General features: G+C 47.7%; 9 protein-coding genes across 9 annotated transcripts; 5 read left to right on the plus strand and 4 right to left on the minus strand.

The window, feature by feature from the left end:
- Positions 1 to 48: 48 nt before the first annotated feature.
- On the plus strand, positions 49 to 861 carry N7487_009987 (putative exosome complex subunit Rrp46; the record flags this gene model as incomplete). Its single annotated transcript, XM_056877717.1, has 2 exons — positions 49 to 384; positions 448 to 861. 2 exons carry the CDS (start codon positions 49 to 51, stop codon positions 859 to 861), a joined length of 750 nt encoding a protein of 249 aa, XP_056726297.1.
- Positions 862 to 1,947: 1,086 nt separating this feature from the next.
- Positions 1,948 to 3,840, plus strand: N7487_009988 (putative NAD+ kinase Utr1; the record flags this gene model as incomplete). Its single annotated transcript, XM_056877718.1, has 1 exon — positions 1,948 to 3,840. The coding sequence occupies one exon, from the start codon at positions 1,948 to 1,950 to the stop codon at positions 3,838 to 3,840; it is 1,893 nt and encodes a 630-aa protein (XP_056726298.1).
- Positions 3,841 to 5,107: 1,267 nt separating this feature from the next.
- N7487_009989 (GNAT family N-acetyltransferase) lies at positions 5,108 to 5,786 on the minus strand (the record flags this gene model as incomplete). The annotated part of the gene is made up of 2 exons (XM_056877719.1): positions 5,108 to 5,666; positions 5,776 to 5,786. 2 exons carry the CDS (start codon positions 5,784 to 5,786, stop codon positions 5,108 to 5,110), a joined length of 570 nt encoding a protein of 189 aa, XP_056726299.1.
- Positions 5,787 to 6,654: 868 nt separating this feature from the next.
- On the minus strand, positions 6,655 to 7,566 carry N7487_009990 (GAF domain-containing protein; the record flags this gene model as incomplete). The annotated part of the gene is made up of 4 exons (XM_056877720.1): positions 6,655 to 6,765; positions 6,852 to 7,248; positions 7,342 to 7,451; positions 7,564 to 7,566. 4 exons carry the CDS (start codon positions 7,564 to 7,566, stop codon positions 6,655 to 6,657), a joined length of 621 nt encoding a protein of 206 aa, XP_056726300.1.
- A 3,181-nt stretch (positions 7,567 to 10,747) lies between these two features.
- Positions 10,748 to 11,590, plus strand: N7487_009991 (SDR family NAD(P)-dependent oxidoreductase; the record flags this gene model as incomplete). Its single annotated transcript, XM_056877721.1, has 3 exons — positions 10,748 to 10,877; positions 10,949 to 11,212; positions 11,271 to 11,590. The coding sequence occupies 3 exons, from the start codon at positions 10,748 to 10,750 to the stop codon at positions 11,588 to 11,590; spliced, it is 714 nt and encodes a 237-aa protein (XP_056726301.1).
- A 168-nt stretch (positions 11,591 to 11,758) lies between these two features.
- Positions 11,759 to 12,223, minus strand: N7487_009992 (GFA family protein; the record flags this gene model as incomplete). The annotated part of the gene is made up of 1 exon (XM_056877722.1): positions 11,759 to 12,223. The coding sequence occupies one exon, from the start codon at positions 12,221 to 12,223 to the stop codon at positions 11,759 to 11,761; it is 465 nt and encodes a 154-aa protein (XP_056726302.1).
- A 728-nt stretch (positions 12,224 to 12,951) lies between these two features.
- On the minus strand, positions 12,952 to 13,931 carry N7487_009993 (zinc finger MYND domain-containing protein; the record flags this gene model as incomplete). The annotated part of the gene is made up of 2 exons (XM_056877723.1): positions 12,952 to 13,506; positions 13,530 to 13,931. The coding sequence occupies 2 exons, from the start codon at positions 13,929 to 13,931 to the stop codon at positions 12,952 to 12,954; spliced, it is 957 nt and encodes a 318-aa protein (XP_056726303.1).
- A 735-nt stretch (positions 13,932 to 14,666) lies between these two features.
- On the plus strand, positions 14,667 to 15,455 carry N7487_009994 (MSF1 domain protein; the record flags this gene model as incomplete). The annotated part of the gene is made up of 1 exon (XM_056877724.1): positions 14,667 to 15,455. One exon carries the CDS (start codon positions 14,667 to 14,669, stop codon positions 15,453 to 15,455), a length of 789 nt encoding a protein of 262 aa, XP_056726304.1.
- A 2,697-nt stretch (positions 15,456 to 18,152) lies between these two features.
- On the plus strand, positions 18,153 to 19,052 carry N7487_009995 (uncharacterized protein; the record flags this gene model as incomplete). Its single annotated transcript, XM_056877725.1, has 2 exons — positions 18,153 to 18,693; positions 18,742 to 19,052. The coding sequence occupies 2 exons, from the start codon at positions 18,153 to 18,155 to the stop codon at positions 18,990 to 18,992; spliced, it is 792 nt and encodes a 263-aa protein (XP_056726305.1). The 3' UTR covers positions 18,993 to 19,052.
- Between the last annotated feature and the right edge of the window lie 1,003 nt (positions 19,053 to 20,055).

Here is a 20,055-nt window from a genome sequence, read left to right on the forward strand (position 1 = left end):
CAACAACTTAGGAAGCTTCCCAATCTTCTTATCTTTTCTATCGTCAATATGGTCGGCCCCATAGCATCCCTCTCACAATTAAATCGTGCCGACGGTTCAGCATCATACAAATGCCCAGCTACCGGTTACAGCATTCTGGGTGCAGTCAACGCGCCCATTGAGCTCCCAGCACGCCGTGACGCATTGAAACCCGAAGAAGCTACGGTGGAGGTCTTTGTCAAACCTGGTACGACAACTGCCGGCGTCGGTGAAAGATATGTCGAAGGAATCCTGCGGTCTGTGCTAGGGAAAATTGTCCTCGGGCGGGAGAAGGGCTTCCCCCGTCGCGGCGTAGTCCTCACCTTGGCTATTGTTGGAGGAGAGAACGTGGCACGCGGTGACTCTGTGAGTATTCCAAAGCTTCGCTTCGCCTTGCACTGTGTCGAACTGTCAGACTGATCTATCTAGTACCTTACTATCCTCCCGGCTCTCCTGCATGCTGCCTTGCTCGCTATGATATCTGCCTCCGTTCCTCTGTCGATGACCTTCTCCGCAACCCTCCTCGGTGTAACCAAGTCTGGTGATATTGTGCGGGACCCCTCCCCGACTGCCGCCAAGGCTGCTGTGTCCCTCCATGTTTTTGCCATCTCCTCAAAGAATCACCTTTTGCTCAACGAAAGCGAGGGTCGGTTTGGATTTGATACCTGGGAACTTGTCCGTGAGCGTGCGCTCTCCATTTGTCAGGGTGTGACAACCGCTAGCGACGATGGCGACGTTACTATGGGCGAAGGAACGACCAACGCCAGTTTGAACGGTTTCATCCGGGAGACCGTGGAGGACCAGATCTACAGCGACTACGCCTACAAGCTGGACTCTATCTGAGACGGACTGCACCCACGGCCAATTTTCGGAGGGTTGGTGAGACGCGATAAAATAGGACAGGTTGATCGGCCGGCCCCTGGTCGCCTTCTCTAGTGCACATGACTTCCCTGAAGCACTCGTTATATCTCCCCCTCGACTAGAGACACGACGGTGCCACAAATCAATTGATCGAGTACGACACCCGGTTAAGGTACCGTCACCTGACCGCCGCTGCATGTACAACCCGCTTCATTCCGCTACCACAAGCGACAGCCTTGCTGCATCTGAGGCTTGTTTTCGGGTTCCCCCCACTGTTGGATTCTGGATGGCCCCCGTCGGCTTTTGATATTGAACGGGGTTGGGTCGCCCAATCTTACCAAGTGATTTAGCGGTAGACGATGGGAACTACAGACTCCTAACAGGCGCAGCCAGAATGATGAACCCATGGCCCAGTTCGAGTCAGGATTGGAAGGAATACATGTTTAATCGACATTCTGGCAAGGACAGCAAGTAGCATGGAGCATGGAGAATGTAATACCAAAAGCAAATACCAAACTATCCATGGAATACCTCTTAGCTTTTGAATCATGCTGTATCTTTGATATCACAGTGTAAACGTCATTTATCTGAGCACACTGCGCGAGTGTACGCATTTGGCGATTACTAGGCTAGTTAAACTCACCAATAGAATTTTCTGGGGAATCTCGCCAATGTCAGAAACTAATAAACCACCAATCTAATGAATTTCCTAATTTAGTGTGATTCTTGAGGTCCGTGGTTATCCTAAAAGGGATTCCCTTTATTTTTTCCGCTGCCCAGGTGTATCCCTGCACTTTGTCAATCTTTACCCTACCAAATCACTCCTCTCTCAAGTTTATTCGCATCCTTGTCAATATACGACATATCAAAAAAAAAAAAAGAAAAAGCAAATCCTCGTCCTCCCCTCCCCAAAAAAGCTAAAGGATTGTGGAAGACGCTAGAATCAATATCAACTGGGTCCACGACTGACACTGCGATCTCAAGACTTCGGATCCGCAATCCCCGTTACATCCGAGCTCTTTTTCCCTACGGAGTACTCCCCCCCATCTTATTTACCCGCCTAAGCCGATGGCGTCCAGCCGTGATAATCTACAATCTGACACACTCTCGAGTGTTTCCACGCAACCCCCATCTCCTCTATCTCATCCATCTCACCCCTCTCTATCCCCGAAGGCCCCACTCCCAACTGCGGTGCTCCTTCGCGATGCTCTCATAACAACCCAGGATCGCCCACATCTCCCTCAAGGAATCAACAGCGTGCTTTCAACACAAATATCAGAATCGACTGAGGAGGAGGACGCAGGCTTGTCGCTGCCTTCCTCAACATTACGGTCCTTCCGCCGGAAGTCGATTAATCGGCGATCGAAGAAAGCGTTGTCAACCGACTGTATACCGCGACAGACAATTTTGAAAGCCCTGGCCTCCCGGGCTTCGATCCTCGGCAATAACACCAATATGTCGACGAGTTCCTTGTCGAGTATGCTCGCGAATAAATCCACCCAGGCTTCCCCGCCTTCCGACATCCGACAACGGCGGGGGAGCAATGCTTCCTCCCAGAACCTCTCTACCGCACTATCAAATCTTCAATTGAGCGGGTATCTCGATCGATCACCTACCACGGCACGCCTAATACTGCAATCGCCATGTTATTTTCATCAGCGCTTCGATGATGCTGTCAACATAAAAAAGGTGTTGGAGGAGATTGCCGACGACGAGTGGCTGTCCCATTCGCGACTAGTTCAGACGGCAACTGGAGTCCGTGAAGTGTCAAAGCAACTACAGCGCCGACCTATCAAACGGGCGGTGCGAAATGTCATGATTGTCACTAAGGCGCGTGATAACAGCCTGGTGCACTTGACTCGGGAAGTTGCCGAGTGGCTGCTTTCGACCTCAAGATACGGAAATGAATTAGGAGTCAATGTCTACGTGGATGCGAAGCTGCGAAATTCGAAGCGATTTGATGCTCCGGGCCTATTGCAGAAAGACCCGATGTTTGCGCAGATGTTACATTTTTGGACCCCGGATCTTTGCTGGACATCACCAGATAAATTCGACTTGGTGCTGACGCTTGGTGGTGATGGTACCGTTCTCTTCACATCTTGGCTCTTTCAGCGCGTGGTTCCGCCCGTGCTCTGCTTTTCGCTCGGCAGCCTGGGCTTCCTGACAAATTTCGAGTTTTCCGACTACAAATCACAGCTCAATGCCGTTATGGGCGAGGTGGGCATGCGCGTCAATTTACGCATGCGATTCACATGTACCGTATATCGGAAAGACCGGAGCAAGGGAGCAGAGGCGGGCGCGGTCGAAGAGGGCGAACAATTCGAAGTATTGAACGAGCTCGTCATCGACCGCGGCCCATCCCCCTATGTATCGAACCTAGAGCTCTACGCCGACGACGAGCTGCTCACAGTCGTCCAAGCAGACGGCTGTATCTTCTCCACACCGACTGGTTCCACGGCATACTCTCTATCCGCTGGCGGTTCTCTTATGCACCCATCCATCCCTGGCATCCTCCTTACTCCAATATGCCCACACACCCTCTCCTTCCGCCCAATGGTCCTCTCAGACTCCCACCTCCTCCGCATTGCAGTCCCTAAATCCTCTCGGTCCACCGCTTACTGCTCCTTTGACGGTAAGGGCCGCGTCGAACTTCGCCAGGGCGACTACGTCACTGTCGAAGCTAGCCAGTACCCATTCCCAACAGTTGTTTCCAACAACAACGAATGGTTCACAAGCGTCCAGCGTGCTCTACGGTGGAACACCCGCGGCGCCGTCCAGAAGAGCTGGGATGGTGGCGATGCCGATGCGGATTTAAACAGTGATCCCAATGAAGATGAACAGTGGGACATCGATATGGACACCGTACTTGCTGGCACAGATAGCGGCATCGGTCCCAGTGAAGATGGGGATGCTCTGTCGCCCAATCCCATGCGTCGACAAATGAGCTTGCTCAATATGTGATGTTCTTGTGCATGTTAGCGATTTTCGATTTCCTTTTGTGCTCTATACCTTTTTTTAACGTCTGGGTCTCGGTGTTTTCTTTTGTTTTCATTTCTCAACCCCAGCGTGATGAGGTTCGCTCGGTGTATGATTTGCATTGTACCTATGTTGTTTCCGACATATCTCGGGCAGTGAAACACTCCGTTTAACTGTCCGTCTTGGATATCACGTCGATAGATCATGATATATTGCCTATACGGCTTAAATAGAAAGCCTTCGGCGGGTCGCCTATGATTTTATTTCGTGACTTGCTTTTGTCATACTTTTGAATGCTGTAATTTGATCTGGAATGGTGGTGATTTTCCCAAATTCTGCTCGCTGTGAGTATTTCTACTTTTCGTTGGGCTGCGAGTAGCGTCGGAAGGCTATTGACCGTCAGTCCCTCCAGGTCGGCATGCACACATCTTGCAAATAGCTCTATGATTGACACTATGACACTAATTAAGAAAGCTTGAAATAAAGCTCGTCTGGCTTCTCGCCGCTTGGGAAGTTACCATCACACAGCATATAGCCAGATTAACTATGTCTCCAGTCAATAGATATACTATCGATATTTGAAAGCGGCAACCAGAGTCAAACGAGTCGAAAAGTAACTAAAGGTAATAACGAGTGTATATTCGAATTTATATATGTTGTTTGTCATAAATTTGAGGCGATAGGTAAGAGATCTAGGTAATGTGGTGGGATATACTATTGGTGAACCGTTAGTTGATTTGGGACTTGAAGGTATCTAGACGTTTTCCCTTCTCACGTCTCTAATTCCTTTCTTCTTTTAGGACTATATGTTTAGATAGCTTCTTTCTGCAGATTCTTCAAAAGATAGAAGAGTAGCTAACACAAATAAGAGTTAGTATGCGAAGAATGTCATAAACTGGCTAGAGACATTTTTATATTGGCCTGCGGGCATACTAGCCTGACAGCCCCGGGGATTGCTTCAGCTTAGGTGTTCGGCTCTTTACCCTTTCAAGGCACACGAATATCTTGAACGGCAGAGTATAGTCATAGCTTAAGCATCAATACTTACCAGCATATATAGTAGACATTACGTTGCGTCTATATGTTGCGGATTATTACTTGAAGTAGGAGGAGCTATACAGATTGTTGCCACTACTATGCTTGTATTGAGAATGGTAGCTAGTTAATCAGGTAGTGGTATCGAAGGGTTCATTAAGCAATATCTCTATTCTCCCTTCACCTCATGTAATTGCCGAGCAAGTACTTGACCAGGCTAGCCACTTTCGAGCCTAAAGTTTCCAGATTGCTTGAATCCTTGGGACTCATAGTATTGGACCGCTTTGCCGTTGCCACCTGCATAGCAATCCACCCGTAGTAATGTGACTCCAACCTCGTTGGCAATATCACGAGCATGTTCCAAAAGGCGTTTGCCAACTCCTCTCCCAGCCCATTGTCGATCTGTAACTACAAATCGCACATAAAGCTCAGGCTCAGAGACAGGCGGTACATGAGATCCCCTCTCTCCAATAGCAAGTGCTCCTATGATAGTCCGTGGAGCTCCTTCGTTCATACCTTTGGAGTGTTGATTTTGGCCTATTGGTGTCCCATCAGCTACCTTGATAGCGAGCCAAATTCCAAGCCCGGTTGTTGTGTGTTCTTCGAGTTGCTTGGTGTATTGTGGAACCTCTGAAAATGGGGTTGTTCCCCACTGCGTGGTTTCGCCACGCGATACTAGCCATTTAACCGTGGCATCTAGGATATTGAGGATGACTGGGATGTCGTCCGCTGTTGCGGGCACGATAGCAATCTCACTAGGTCCATTGTGAATGGTACTTGCAACAATTTAGTGAATGTTGGTGATTGGGGTTTCACTTTTGTTCCTCGTTCGCTTCTCATCCGGCTCTTCTTGGGTGGATGGGCCATTCAAAGAATAGCACTTACTTTGAAACCATTTATCCGACCAGGATTGACTAGAAGAGAGGAGAGGTAGTCATCGAATAGCCTCAATACACTATTGATGTGAGGGTTTGGGGGGGCATCTGAACAAAGCGTTATCCTAGTCTTACCCCAATATTCTGCTTTAGTACGCTTAGGTCTGTCAATCTGATTCACTTTTGGGGTATGTGTCTAAATATTATTGGTCGAGTATACTTAGCTGCCGTAGCGTGCAGATTTTTGACCTTATAGGTTACAGCATATCAACCAGATCCAGAAGTAGGCTCACTTACTCCACATTCAATAAATTACCCGATCGTATCCACCATATCAACCGATATCTCTCTAGCACAGATCTACAAGGCGCAAGAGCTCAGTCCCCAATGCGACCTTCGACTAATTCTTCGGTTATTTCCGTCCAAGGAGAACAGGTGGGCGCATGAAACCTTGAGCACACCAGGTATTCGCCCCCTTGTCAATGTTGCATGTTTCATAAACGGTCTATGCAACACAAATGTTGGCATATTACTTTGCTAGGAGCCTTGATTCCCGCCAACTTTCCAATAGAAAAGACATACTTGTTGGGTGTGTTGAAGCAAACCGACCTCACTAAGGTCGGATTTCAACGTGTTTTCGTTCTGGTGGGATTTAATATACCCGATACGTAGAACTAGGTCCGGCAAAGTGGCCATGACAAGTTATTTGTTCATGAGTCGCTAACGCATGGGTAGAATTTTGCGAAAGTAGGAAGAAATCCTACCAGGCTTTGCGCCCAAATAGCTAACAGCAACCACTCAGATAGATAATCATAAACCGAACATTTTCATTTTAAGCCCGTGTCTTTCGTAAGCATTATAAAAGATAAAAAAAAGATTATGTTTGCTTTTACCAGTCGCAGTTCTCAGCCAGGAAGGCGGCCAATTTCTCAAGATACTTTTTGTCCTCCTCATCAAATCCAGAAGGCTCGGTGCAGTCGATGTCAATAATGGCGACAGTCTATCGATGAAAATGTGAGTATGTTCCTCTAACCCTAATTGTATCTCCAGGGAATGCGCCAGGGTCGTTAGGGAATGAGTACTAACCTCTCCATTAACCAAGATAGGTACAACAATCTCACTGCGACTCTCTGCATCGCATGCAATGTGTCCAGGGAAGGTCAGAACATCAGGAACAATAACAGTCTCCTGCTTCGCGGCAGCAGTGCCGCAGACGCCCTTGCCGAAACGAATTTCTTGGCATGCGGGCTTTCCGTGGAAGGGCCCGAGGAGAAGAAGCTGGTCTTCCGAAGAAGAGTATGTGGTTGAGATAATCACACCACCGGAGCTGGGTGCACCAGGCAATGGCGGCGAGGTGACCGGGGATGCGAGAGCCGGGAACTTGTCATCGCGAATGTAGAATCCAGCCCAGTTGACGGATGAAGAGGGGGCAGGGAGGGAGGCATAAGCGTGCCAAAGCAGGGAAGAGACGTTGGAGAGGTTGCTGGTGGGTCGTAAGCGATCATCCTTTGCAGGGTTCGCGCGGTTGTCGAAGCGCGCATATTTGTGATTGTCCACGGGTGCTGTCGTGACTTACCTGACCCAATTCCGTTGGCCGTCCAGAAGACCTTGTGTTGACAGCAGGAGCTGTTCGTATATATCGGCCTTGGAGCTACCGGGCATGAAATAGGAGGAGTCGGCGTGAGGCTGTTAGACGCGATTGTGTTAGCGTTGTGTTTCGGTCTGCAGGGATCTGCGCGATGCCCTGGGCTTGCAGTGGATCAGGAAACTCGTAAAGAGCACACGGGGACGAACATACCATGACGATTCAATGAATGTGAGATGTGTGCGCAGAGATGCGAGATGACAAAAATCCGAGGAATTGATCGCGCTAAGTGGCTTCCTTAAAAGAAAAGGGCAGAATCGGAGAAGCGGGGCGTTTAGACGTTCAACCAAAAAAAAAAAGCTTCTTACTTTCTTTGACTCTTGGATCTTCCCAAGGTTAACTTTCTCGCCTCTTGTCCTTCGTTCTTGTTCTTTGTTATTTTTATGTCCCGATAAAGCCCGACTCTGTCGAGATGCACTAAACTCTGAAAAATGCTTCATGTCGGATTGTGGATGGAACATGCTGTTGGTGGAACTGCCATCCACTCGCCTCAAAAAGAGCTGAACTCCACATTTTCGCGGGGTTAATTATATATTTGCAAGCTCAACTCTCATCGGGTCTTTGTCAACATTCATGTGTCAATCCCGGAACCCATTCATTCGAGTGCTTTGGTTGACTCCACCTTGGCACATTGGAGTCTGGAATACGGGATGATGTCGGAGATATCAAAGTGTCGGGGTAAACTTAGATTGCGAAGTATCTTGCGAAGTATCCCCGACTGGCTGAACTTTCTTCTCGCTCCATGGAGAGACACGAAATAGTCCAAGCCTTGAATTAAACATTCTATGCACTTGGTGCTTCTCGATCAAGGTGTTGATAATATGATTGACCTCTACCCGGAGTAGGGATCGTGCTCGGGAGATTGATGGTCTCTTGTACTGGAAACTATGGATGCTGCCACTTTGGTAATGGCCCGATTCCAGTTCTCCGGTACCTTTGATCCAGTCATCGGAATAACTGGAGGTCCTGAATGGCTCTTGGATGTGAACCTCATCGGGAGTAATACGAACAACAGGACCTAGGAAGGGTCAGATTCAATGGATTTTTTTATATGGATACCAGATGGCATACCAAATTTTCGGTGCATATTGTCAATCTCATGCTCAAAAATCCCAGGACCCCAGACAGAAAAGTAAATCTCATATAACCCTGTTGCGGCAGCAAGGCGAGGCCCTGGGAATCTGCTGAGCTTGTGAAAATGAAGACGATAAATAATCATGACTATGTTATAGGCCACAGCACTGCCTAACAAGAAACACACAAACATGATCACGGTTGGTTACGATCAAGGTTCGCTATAGTGAAGTTGAAAAAAAAAGAGTAGAACACACTCTCCACTTTCCATATTAAAAATAAAGTCTAGCCCCAGGGCTGTTCTCTTCATATAACTTTCGACAATGAAATCTCTAGGGGCTAAATATGAAATCCATTCCTCCCCACTACCTTTCCCCAGCCCCAAGACAAGACCCAATTGGCCAAGTCCATACCGCATGTTATTCCGCATAAACTTTTCCCACTAGGTCGAACGCCTCCCCACGGGCTAGTAGGTACCTCAGTTAACTTAAAACAATTTCTTTGCCCTAAGATCCCCGAACTGAGTGGCGCGATATTCAAAACAAAGTTTGCGATATTTCTGTCCCCGACCAAAAAGAGCCACAACTCTGTTGATATCACCGATATCGGTTCGATGGACCAACTTTCACATTATACCGCCCTTCTCGACAAAACTCGGCATATACGATGTACACCGGTGGTGGGATCTAGTGCCGATCTAATGTGGCTTGGTAATTTGAGCTTAGTGCTGATTTGACGGCGCTGGGAGTGGGGGGTTGATCGTAGATTCAGACCGCCAGTTGGCTTTGCGCGTCCCCGCCACTGCGTGATCTGTCGATTTCTCGATTTTTTTCTCGAAGGATATCTGTAGTGCGGAATGGCGGTGGGCGTCATTGTGCATCAATTCTAGTTTGCACTCGGCTCTGGTTGTCCTTGATTCGGGCATCCTGTGTCATTTAGACATCAAGGTTTGAAGTGTGTGCGATTTCCTCGTACTTGCGAGGTCCATGCACATGTACTGACCTGATAAGGTTTGAAATGAAATCATTAGTGGCAATTAGCCATTTCGATAAGGTGCGTGGAGCAGACCCGGAGGTTTGGCATATGTTACACGATCTGTAAGCTCAAGCATGGAGAACTGTAACTAATAGAAATAGGAAGGCAGAAGCATTCTATTAATATCTACCTAGATATGTACTTTATAGGTGAATTAGACGAAAAATACTCTACTGCATGACATGAATACTCTGATATTCTTATGTACTACAGCAAGGATATCACGCGCATGTTCCCTCAAGGTCAACATCCATACATATATTCACAAGAGACGCAGGAAGTTGAGTAAAGAGGACTCTGGGGCCTAGGTTCTATGGTAGTTAGATTATGAATGAAGACTCTTGAAATCTTGTATTTCCCATCGATTTAATGTGAGCCGAGCTACCACGAAGAGTACATAGATATCTCACCTCACAGCTCATGGAGGCTGGTGGCTCCCCCATCGAGAGGCTTCCAAACACGCATCCACGGGCTTTAAAGATGACGCAACATAAGTTGATAGTGTGGGAGTGAGCACTGTTCATAAACTCTATTCTGAATTACTCCAGCCATAGTTAATTGCATACTACAATGTATGTAGGGGGATGTAATACAGGTTAGAAGCCCGGGTATAGATATAGATACGCCCTAAACAGGAAATAAGGGCTTAGGGCTCTCGGATAGACACGCTTCCGGGAATCAAGATCACGTGACTATGAGGGACATCAAGTGAATATTACACCCGGTACCTGGATGTGTATTACACGTCACATTATAGGCCAACCCATCACAGACGAAAAGAAGCTTAAATCCTCAATCGAACTCGATTTTCTTTCAATATATCAAAGTTGTCTGAGTCTCTTGGTTAAACTTGATCCTCTACAGTTTTATACAATATACAATGCTGTACAGTTCTAATTCTAAAATAAACATGTACACACCCCGCATCTCACTCCTACCCGTATCCGTATCCGTTGGTCAACATTACCACTCGGCAACGCCAGCTGCCATGGGTGGTCCGATATCTTTAAGGCCGCCCGTACCCCAGAAAAGCCGGCCGCCTAAGCCAACGCTATCAAGCGCAAAGTGGATTCCACCGTGTCCAAAGTGAGCGGAAAGCGGGTAGAAGGCCATCCGTCGCTAAAATGGAGAATAAATATTTAAACGAGGCCCAGTCTTGATTCCAATTGACGCTGCTGAGAACTCACTCATACTACTATTTTTTATCTATTCATAATCATCACTCACAATGCCTGAACAAATCCTTGCGGGAAAGACATGTCTCGTCACTGGCGGTGGCGGCGGCCTAGGCAAAGCAATTGCAACCCAATTCCTCGAAGCTGGCGCCAACGTTGTAATCTGCGATGTGAACGAGGAACGTCTACAAAAGACCTTGGCTGAATTGTCATCCAAGGGGCCCCTGAAGGCCATTAAGACCGATATCACCAAGACCAACGAAGTGGAGAGCCTTTTGAAACGCTGATTGGCGAATTCGGCAAAATTGATGTCCTGATCAACAATGCTGGCATCATGGACCGCTTCGACCCAATTGGCGATCTGGACATGGAGCTTTGGGATCGCATCATGGCGATTAATCTCACTGCCCCGGCTTTGCTGAGCAAATTGGCTGTCCGCAACATGCTGGCGCAGCCGAAGCCTGATGGGCGCATTATTAATATTGTCTCGGTTGCCGGAAAGGCTGGATGGGCTAGTGGTATGTTATAACCAAAGTGAGGGGTGCTACTAGATCTGACATTAACTAATTCTTCTAGGTGCTGCCTATACTGCCAGCAAGCACGGTCTTGTCGGATTGACTAAGAATACTGCTGCGTACTACGGCAACAAGGGCATCAAGTGCAACGCTTTGATGATGGGTGGCATGGAAACCAACATTGCTGATGCGCTTAGCAATGGGATGCATATGGAGGGTTATGAGAAGATGGTAAATATCCTCAATTCCATTCAAGCTCCCCACGTCGATGTGAATGAGGTTGCTGGGTTCTGTGTGAACATGACATATGGAAAGGGTGCTGGTCAGATCAACGGCGCGAGCATCGCTATTGATAATGGCTGGACATCTATTGTTGGGTAAACTGCAAGATCTTGGGCAGCTCGTTGACAGGAGTATACATATGGCCGTGTTTCTCTCCCAATTGTTCATAGTTATTTTACGACATACACATGTTTCTTGTAACTACTTGAGAATAGACAAATGAATCAATTTGGATACGCTTCACATCGCTTTCAAACACAAAGAGACCTAAGTCACCAAGGGATTTGGCTGAGGGGGTCCCTGATCCCACTTCTCCACGCCTTCGGGGATATCAATAATCGCCTCTTGACACCAGATATGAACTGCGGTTCGCAGCATCTCTTTGTTCAGATCCTCCAAGCAGCCACCTTTCACATTGGTAATTGCAGAAAACTCGGGCTGTTCGCCAGGCGCAGGTACAGCATCCCGGAAGCGATGGAAAAGCCGCGCACCACACTCCTTGCAGAAAAGGCACTCCATATCGCGCCCCTTCAGGGTAAGACGTGTGTAGCTGCCGACCAAACCAGAGACCGACTCAGGGAGCTCGAAGTACGGAAATGTTGCGGTGATGCCGAACGCGGACGAGCTTTGGTGCTGGCATTCTGTGCAGTGGCATATCCAAAGTTTCAGAGGTTTATCTGTCGGTGTTGTGAATTGAATCTTGCCACATTGGCAGCGAGCTTTCATTCCCATGGTGGGTTGCGGATGAATGTAGTTATTCCAGGGTGAGGGGTAGATCCAAATTCCACAGATGAAGCTCGGGGCTAGGTGGACCTACACGTGCTTAGGAGACGATATTTACAAAGAGGCCCAAGTTGGATAAATATTTAAATCTAGTTTTCCTATTGAGCTAAAGGGTTATAATGGCCGTCAAAATTCGAAATTATCTCACATATTATACAAGTAATTGAGCATTTTACCTTGTGGATTTCTCATTTCATGGTCAATCGTTTTCATACTTCTAGCTGAAAATAAAAATAAAAATGAAAGGCACTGTAATTTTATCTTGATATATTGTCCTTTTTATCATTGTCATTGCGAGCCAAATCTGATTATTCAAGTCCTACATCGTGTAGTATAACGGCCATCGAAGCGATGAACAATTCCTGTTTATATATAAATAAAAGTAGGGGCTACTGGCTCCTCTACGGAAAGGGCCAGGACGACACGTAAGATAACCAGGAAGGTATATTCTACCATTTTCATTTTTTAGATACATAGCCATTTCCTTTTGATTTTTATCGAAGGGAAGATTGATAGAACACCTCAAATTTCATCGTTAAAAAGGCTATTCCGAGAACGCACCGTACTAATTGCGCAGAAAATACCCTTCATCACAGGCAACTGAACTTAGATTGCGTAATACTTGGAGACTGCTGTCACCATCACCTCGGAATATCTGTCGTCGGTGGGAAACTCCATCAAAGTTTATCCTCCATGGCCATCTGAATAACAGCAATGGCCCCAGGAGCATCTTGCCATGCTTCATAAGTCAGATTCAGGATCATTCGCATCTCTTCCACACTCCCAATCGAAAACATCGTAGTTTTGGCCTCCAAGTGTTCACCCGGGTCCACAAGAGCCGGCCAAAAGTGGGGGTTTATTTTATGGACGTCCTCGTACAAAGCGCGAATCTGAGCCCTGAGCTTCACACCTGTGAGCGATCTGTCCTCACAGTTGGCGATATTGGGATTTTTGGCGATAGTCGAAGGTTTCTTTCTGAGTCCCAACATGTGGGCAACACCTTCATCGGTAGGTTTCATGCTTGTGAGGATCACTTGAAGCACTTTGATCTTCACCAGAGTCACAGAAACGATATGGGGAAGATCAAACGACTTGCCACGGAACATATCGACTGGCTCGAGTGGATTGGCGTTCCTGATATCGAGGTACGGCAGAGTGGTGTTACCCCAATCATAATTGGGATCCTGGCCGGTCGTAGCCCACCACTTCAAAAAGTCGTAGCACTCCTGGTCCTGCTGGAGACGAACCAACGAACCATCAGGCCGGGAATGACGTCTCGCGAGCCCATATTATCAGTTCGGCAGAGTCGCAGGTTTTCCATCAATAGGTCGAGTTGTGCTCCAAGTGATTCGGCATTCGGAATATTGCTCATGGCATTGCACAGGGCAACGCGGGATTGCATGTAAGGACGTGTCTCGAAGATCTTCCAGAAGTTACCGACGCCATAGGTGTAGGGATTATCTGGAAGAGCCCGTAAGGCCTGTTCTTCCTTCTCCATAGCAACACGACATTTTCTGATGGCGCTGCAAGCAGACTTATGCTCTTGGCGGTGAGTGGTCTGGTGTTCGACACCACAGTACATCATCACTCTGCAGCCAGAGCAGCGGAGAACTTCATCTTCCTTGCCGCACACACCACAGCCAGATGGGGGTGACATTTTCTTATCGGAAAGGCGTAGGAAGAAGTGTGGCAGTGTTGATGTTCTTGATGGAGAATAGGTTCACAGTGAAGGGAAAAGATGATCAGAGCGGAGGTAAAGTTCAATTGGCTTGCTTTGCAGAGGCCAGTGAAGGCTTTTCAAGTTCTGTAAGAAGACCGGCTTGATTTGAGGGTAAAGAGGGAAGGGGGCACTGAGAAAAGTAGAGAGAGAGATCGAGAAGGTGAAGGTGACAGATGGTATTTATTATGGATTTCATTTGGTTGTCAGAATAGGAATTGAAGATTCTTTGTTTGCCTTCAAACCTAGGTAGGCCATAGGATAGCAAACAGAAGCTGCGATATCATGCCCTTCCCAATCATTTTGGTTGTATATCTGCTGAAAACGCGATGCATCATTCAGGTACTTATTTCTATAGCAGGTAGCATGGAGCGTTGAAGCTTTGCATACATAATCCGTTTCGTGGCCTGACTTTCTTATATCACACCAGAAACATAAGAGTGGAATTATACACAGGTTATACACATTAGCTATTGCGGGCAGGTGATAGGCCTAATCCCCGGACCACGTGAGATACATGTGACCTTAAGCATCTGATTTCCCTCGGAATAACTGTTCATCCCCTTCAGTCCCCACTTCTACCTCTACTCGCCTTCGCAAAAAGTACTAGGTCAGACGACTCCTTGCTCTTTCTGCTACTCAATCAATTCATTACTTGAATCATCGAATGCCATCATGAAGTTTTTCGAAAACAATTTCACCTACGAATACTCATTCCCCGCCGTCTCGCTTGCCTATTTCCTCCGTTATCCCAATCCTCATTCTCGCCATGTCCTCACAACAGATGTCATCGACAGATACGTCGACCCTAAGACCCAGCGTCTTCATACAATCCGACTACACCTGAAAAAATCCAAGATCCCATCTGGAATCCTAAAGCTTCTACCGAAAGGCATGGGAGGCTCAGACAATTCCGGTCAGAGCTATATTCTTGAGAAGACTATTGTTGATGCCAAGGAGGGGTGGATGGAGACCGAGTCCCGCAATATGGAGTGGACGGGCATCCTGAGCGTGGTTGAGAAGCAATGCTACAAGCGACTTCCATCCGAGGAGGATCGCCTGGCTCTCGATGGTCTTGCCGTCGACAAAAGCTCCGAACAGACTAGTGTCAAGACCACGGTCACCTTCCGCTCCCGACTCGGACAGGGCAAGCTTCTTGGGAAGAAAAAACAGGGCACGGGTGATCATGAAGACGAAGAGCCTCGCAAAGGTTTCTTCTCGTCCCTTTCCACTGCCGGCATCCAGCGGACCATTGAGCTCATCGGTGTGAGTCGAACTAAGGAGGCCGTATTGAAGAGCAAGGAGGGCATGAACATTGTCCTTGAGCGTCTGCGCAGTGGTGGTGTTGTCGGTGTCTTAGAAGGTATGCGCCAAGACCGAGAGGCAGCATTCGGACCCGATGGTACCTGGAAGCGTGTCTGGCTGCAGGGCAAGGACCGTTCCATTGAAAACGACAAGTCGTGATCGACTTCCATTTTCTGGTTTGGATTGTCTTGTTTTTGTTTGGGTGATCTACCCGTCATTGCATTTTGATTTCAAGCGCGGAGTTCTGGCGTGGGGATATGATCGAAACTCTCCCACAAATCTTTTCTGATTGTTGATATTTCAAATTGTGTATGTCTATATGTTGGCATGAGGCAAAACCTCTGGGATGTACATTAAGGGGCATGTTTTAACGCTCATTTGGAGGTTAATTGTACAATATGCATCAATTTTCTATCTTTGTCCTCTAGCTGCTTTTTCTCGGGGTTTTCTATCACCGATACCTGTCCGTCTGGTCTATAGTTTATGGGATTGGAGGAAACCAGGTGCTGCGGATACAACCACTGACCATCAAGTATCAACTGTCGGAGGTTTCCGATGTGTCAACGACATCACTTTTTGTTGGACGTGTCTTGTTCCTGGTATCGACCGAGGCCGAAACGAGCGTTGAAGTATGTCTATGTACCCTGACGCGACTAGCCTCCCCACTCCTGACAGTTAGATTATCATTAAGTTTTCAACCCCCTTCGTTTACCATCAATTCGTTTTCAGCATGGAGATCAGCAAGCTGACAGACAAGATGGAGACCATCACCAATAAGCAGACCGCTGCAGACGTCACCACCAACGGCGGCTAGAAATGAATGCCTCTCCCCCAATCACTACAAAGAGAGCTTCGCGGATGGCTCCCGTCGAGCATGGAACCCCGAACCATTGCAGGGGCGAGAGGAGATGTGGCATGTTTTGCGTCAACAATGTGGAGTTGCCGGCGGTAGCGTCTTAGTTTCAGATGACATCCATGGCATTGGTGCACCGTTCGTACGTGGATCAGCTGTCATCGGGAAAAGGTACTGTCAAAGTACTACTCCGTACTCCGTACGGAGTACTTGGTGAATGACCCACTTGACAACTTGAACTAGGCGCAAACCCCGAGGTCCTACAGCTGATCAACTCCGCTGCCGAGGGTAGCCTTGCGCATGAGAGCGATAGATTGCGCAGACTCTCCTAATCAATGAACTGCAGGCTGTGCTGTGAAACCGTGGATGGCATTTTGAGATCATAGCGTTGTCCTAAAACTCCCAGTCCAGTCTTGGCTCGCGGTCGTTTTAGGTTAGTATCGTTGGAAACCATAGTACATTATGTTTCGTTGTTAATTTTTTTATTACGTGACTCCAATCTAACACCGCCCTCTTATGTTCGTTGAATTGAAGATGACCGAGAAAATGATAAGGACATCCCTGGAGGTTCAGCCCGACGAGTACATATGTACTCCGTACATAGTATGCATACCGAAGATTTAGGTAGGTAAGCCGACATTCCATGGATTTTTCCTCAGTATTTTATTCCCAAACATCTTTGAAGGGACCAAGACCGAAAATAATAAATACATAGCCCCGGAGGATTGCCGGATTAAGTGGATTCAGGCGTCTCGCGATACACATACTTGCACGCTAACGGGCAGCCGAATCAGCCAAGGACCCTTGGCTGAAAACACGCGAACCTAAGATACCAACACCAATGAGAATTAGCGTTTGAGACCCTCGAAACCAAATGACGCAGTAAGATTCTCAAGAGCCGATTATTTCTGGTCGGGTTCCTTCCTACGTCAGAGCTGTTGCATTGTTAAACCTATCGGAGGACAGGCAAGGATTCTACTCAGTACATATCTGGCAATCGGTGCTATGCATCACGGCGTCTTGCATATCGCACAGATCTCATATTGGTATTATTGACTAATATACATGATGATACGTGAAGTTTACTAGTATTACTCCGTAGTAACACTGTGTACTATTACTCCGTACTATTACTCCGTGTCCAGAATGTACATATATAGACCCTGTCCTCCAATATGAAACATCTGGAATGAAGATGAGGTCATGCAAATCTATGATCTGAGTATGATCTGAGGATGATCTTTTGACCTTAACTCTGAAAAGAGAAAGGATCGATATAATACGAATACCACCGTACAACATACCTGTGAGGCAGATGTCGCATATAAGTGGCTGGACCCTGCTTTACCCTGTGACTGATCGTCGTTGATAATTTCCCCTTTGAGGATAGTAATGCGGGGACATTGGACTTTAGCGTGGAAAATAACACTTCCCAATCAAGGGGGTACCTAAAGGAGACTTAGCCATTCCCTGAATCCACTACTATGCATCAAGTACCTTTCAGGTACCCAGCAGGTACCCGAGTTTCACAAATCACTTTTTTCCCAAAGGAATGGAGGGACAATTAATAAATATATCTTGGTAACTAAGTACTGTTGTACTGTTGTACTATTGTACTCTCCTTGAAATAATACTTTCCTTGTCTTCCGAACTCCTTGGCAATTACTCGGCATTCTGTTTTCTTTCCTTTTCCCAAGGTTCTCTCGGAAGCTCCATTATTCGTCTCCCTCGGACCCGGTGAAATAACACATCCACAGACCCTTTTTTTACTTGGTTTTTACTGAGACTAGCCTCGTTTGCCCTCACTAAGAACACCCTAGTAGGTATTGCGGGGACCCGTTTCCCTAACTTTCCCTGGCTTCCGTTGACATTTATCAGTTAATCTCCCCTTCTTTTTTAATTACCTCCTTTCCCCGTAATGAACTTGCAATACGTCTGCTCTCGATTATCCTGACTCTGAGGGCCTCCGCGGTCACTCTTGCTGGACATATAACTCACCGGATATGCCTTCCAATCTGAGCCTCGGGTCCCTCGCCCTATTGATGGTATTGCTACAAACTGTATCGGCTCAGTTCTGCTCGTTCTGGAATAACGGATGCATCGACTCACTCGCTCAAACTGCAATTCGCTTCGATCTCCAGCCGCTCTTTCCGGACCCCGTCACGCTCTATTATGGCTTTGATGCCAGTTCCTCCGGCAAGGGCACAGGGCCCATGACCAAGACGGCGTTTTGGCTGGGATATCAAAATAACAATATCAATGTGAATGCTGTCGACTCGAATCGCACATCTGAGCTCGGCCTCAGAGTCGGCAATTTAACCGGTACCCCTTCTGGGGGAAACAATGGATGCGATGGGATTTGGGGGGATGATTGTTCCCGCGATCTTAAGAGTGCCCTACGGGATGGAATCTATCATCTGGCTGTGTCGGGCGAGCCCTATTCTAAGCCTCTTGAGGTCGTTCTCAACAAAATGTTGACGAAGCCGCCGTCGCTGCCTTCGTGCCCGCCACCCACTCTGGATGTCGCGGCTATTCCAGTCCAAGGTATGTCAATCATTCTTTCTTCTATCATTATGTTCTAACCTTTCCTAGATTTCGCTAGAGAACGAGTCCCCGATCGGAACGTCACCATCATGCCACCTGGCTCGGGCGCTTGGCCTTGGCAGGTCTGGTATCTTGATAACATGAACGCCCACAACCAAGCTTCTCAGGTCGCAGTTGGCATCATAAGTCGCGCCCCTGCTTTCAACAGTTCACCACCGGACAGCCCAGATGACATCATGGTTGAACTTGTCTGTGTGCAGGCTCCTTCCAGTGGATCTTCCAAGAGCTCTCACGATTAAACTGGGATGTAGAGGTCGATCTTCTGATCGCCCTCGGGGGTTTTTATTTTTCTTTACTCTCTCTCTGGGTGGCGGGTTATACACTACGCCCTTTGAACTATGACGCTTCTCGGTACCTAACTTGCAGTTTTCGTCTACGCGTGCCAGGCCATGGTGGCATTCCATCGCGGGGGAAAAAAAAGCAAGTCTGAGCAAGATCCTAGGGCACCTATTTTCCTGGTACAAGTGCGTTCGATGACTAGCTTGAAACGGAAAAACACCTCAGCACGCCAGTCTTTTTCTCTACGCCCACGGTGCCGTCCTCGTCACTTTGAATACTTGGCAAGTTCCAGATGAACAAAGTACAAAGTCGATTGATTCAATCCGAAGCAACGTGGAAGCCCACCACCTATGCTGTACATCGATATGGCAATACATTTAATCTTAGTCGCTCGCTTCTTGGCTTGGAACCCACCAACTTACTATTCATCGCCGCTGAATCGAGTCCGTCACCTTCGACATTCAAACGGCACGCTCAACAGGCTTTGAATACTCCGGCCTCCAGGATTATAAGACACCAGCCTGCTCACTCAACAGCACGCGACCCGTCTGGTTCCCACGCTTCGCACACCCACAACACTTCTCTGGGACTCCAACCCCGCTTATCACCATGTGCATTCTCCCCCTTCTCCCAATGACCCTTGGGAATGTTGGACAGGACAGTGTCGTTCATGTGGGGATTCCCTCCATGGGCGCGAACAGGCCGTTCCCATCTCCCGGAGCCAGCTATACAATCACCTCTCTCCGCCCGGATACCGCCGTCTGGAAGTTGACACGTCTCCCCATCACCGCCATGAGCGGTGTAATTGATACAGTTTTTTGCACATGTGCCGTCAGTCGCATGGCCCTGTACGATATGACGGTCACACAGAACAGAAATTCAAGGTTAAGCCTTTTCGGGATAACTAAGGTAGAAGTTTTGACTAGGCTTGTGGCATTTGGAATTGGGATACTATTGTTTTTCATGTCTCTGAATCCAAGGTCTTTAAGAGACTGGCCATTCGGTGAAAATTATGTATGCTAG

This window comes from Penicillium crustosum, assembly GCF_028827405.1.
Source record: "Penicillium crustosum strain IBT 35664 chromosome Unknown utg000004l_segment0_segment0, whole genome shotgun sequence".
Taxonomy (NCBI): Eukaryota; Fungi; Ascomycota; class Eurotiomycetes; order Eurotiales; family Aspergillaceae; genus Penicillium; species Penicillium crustosum.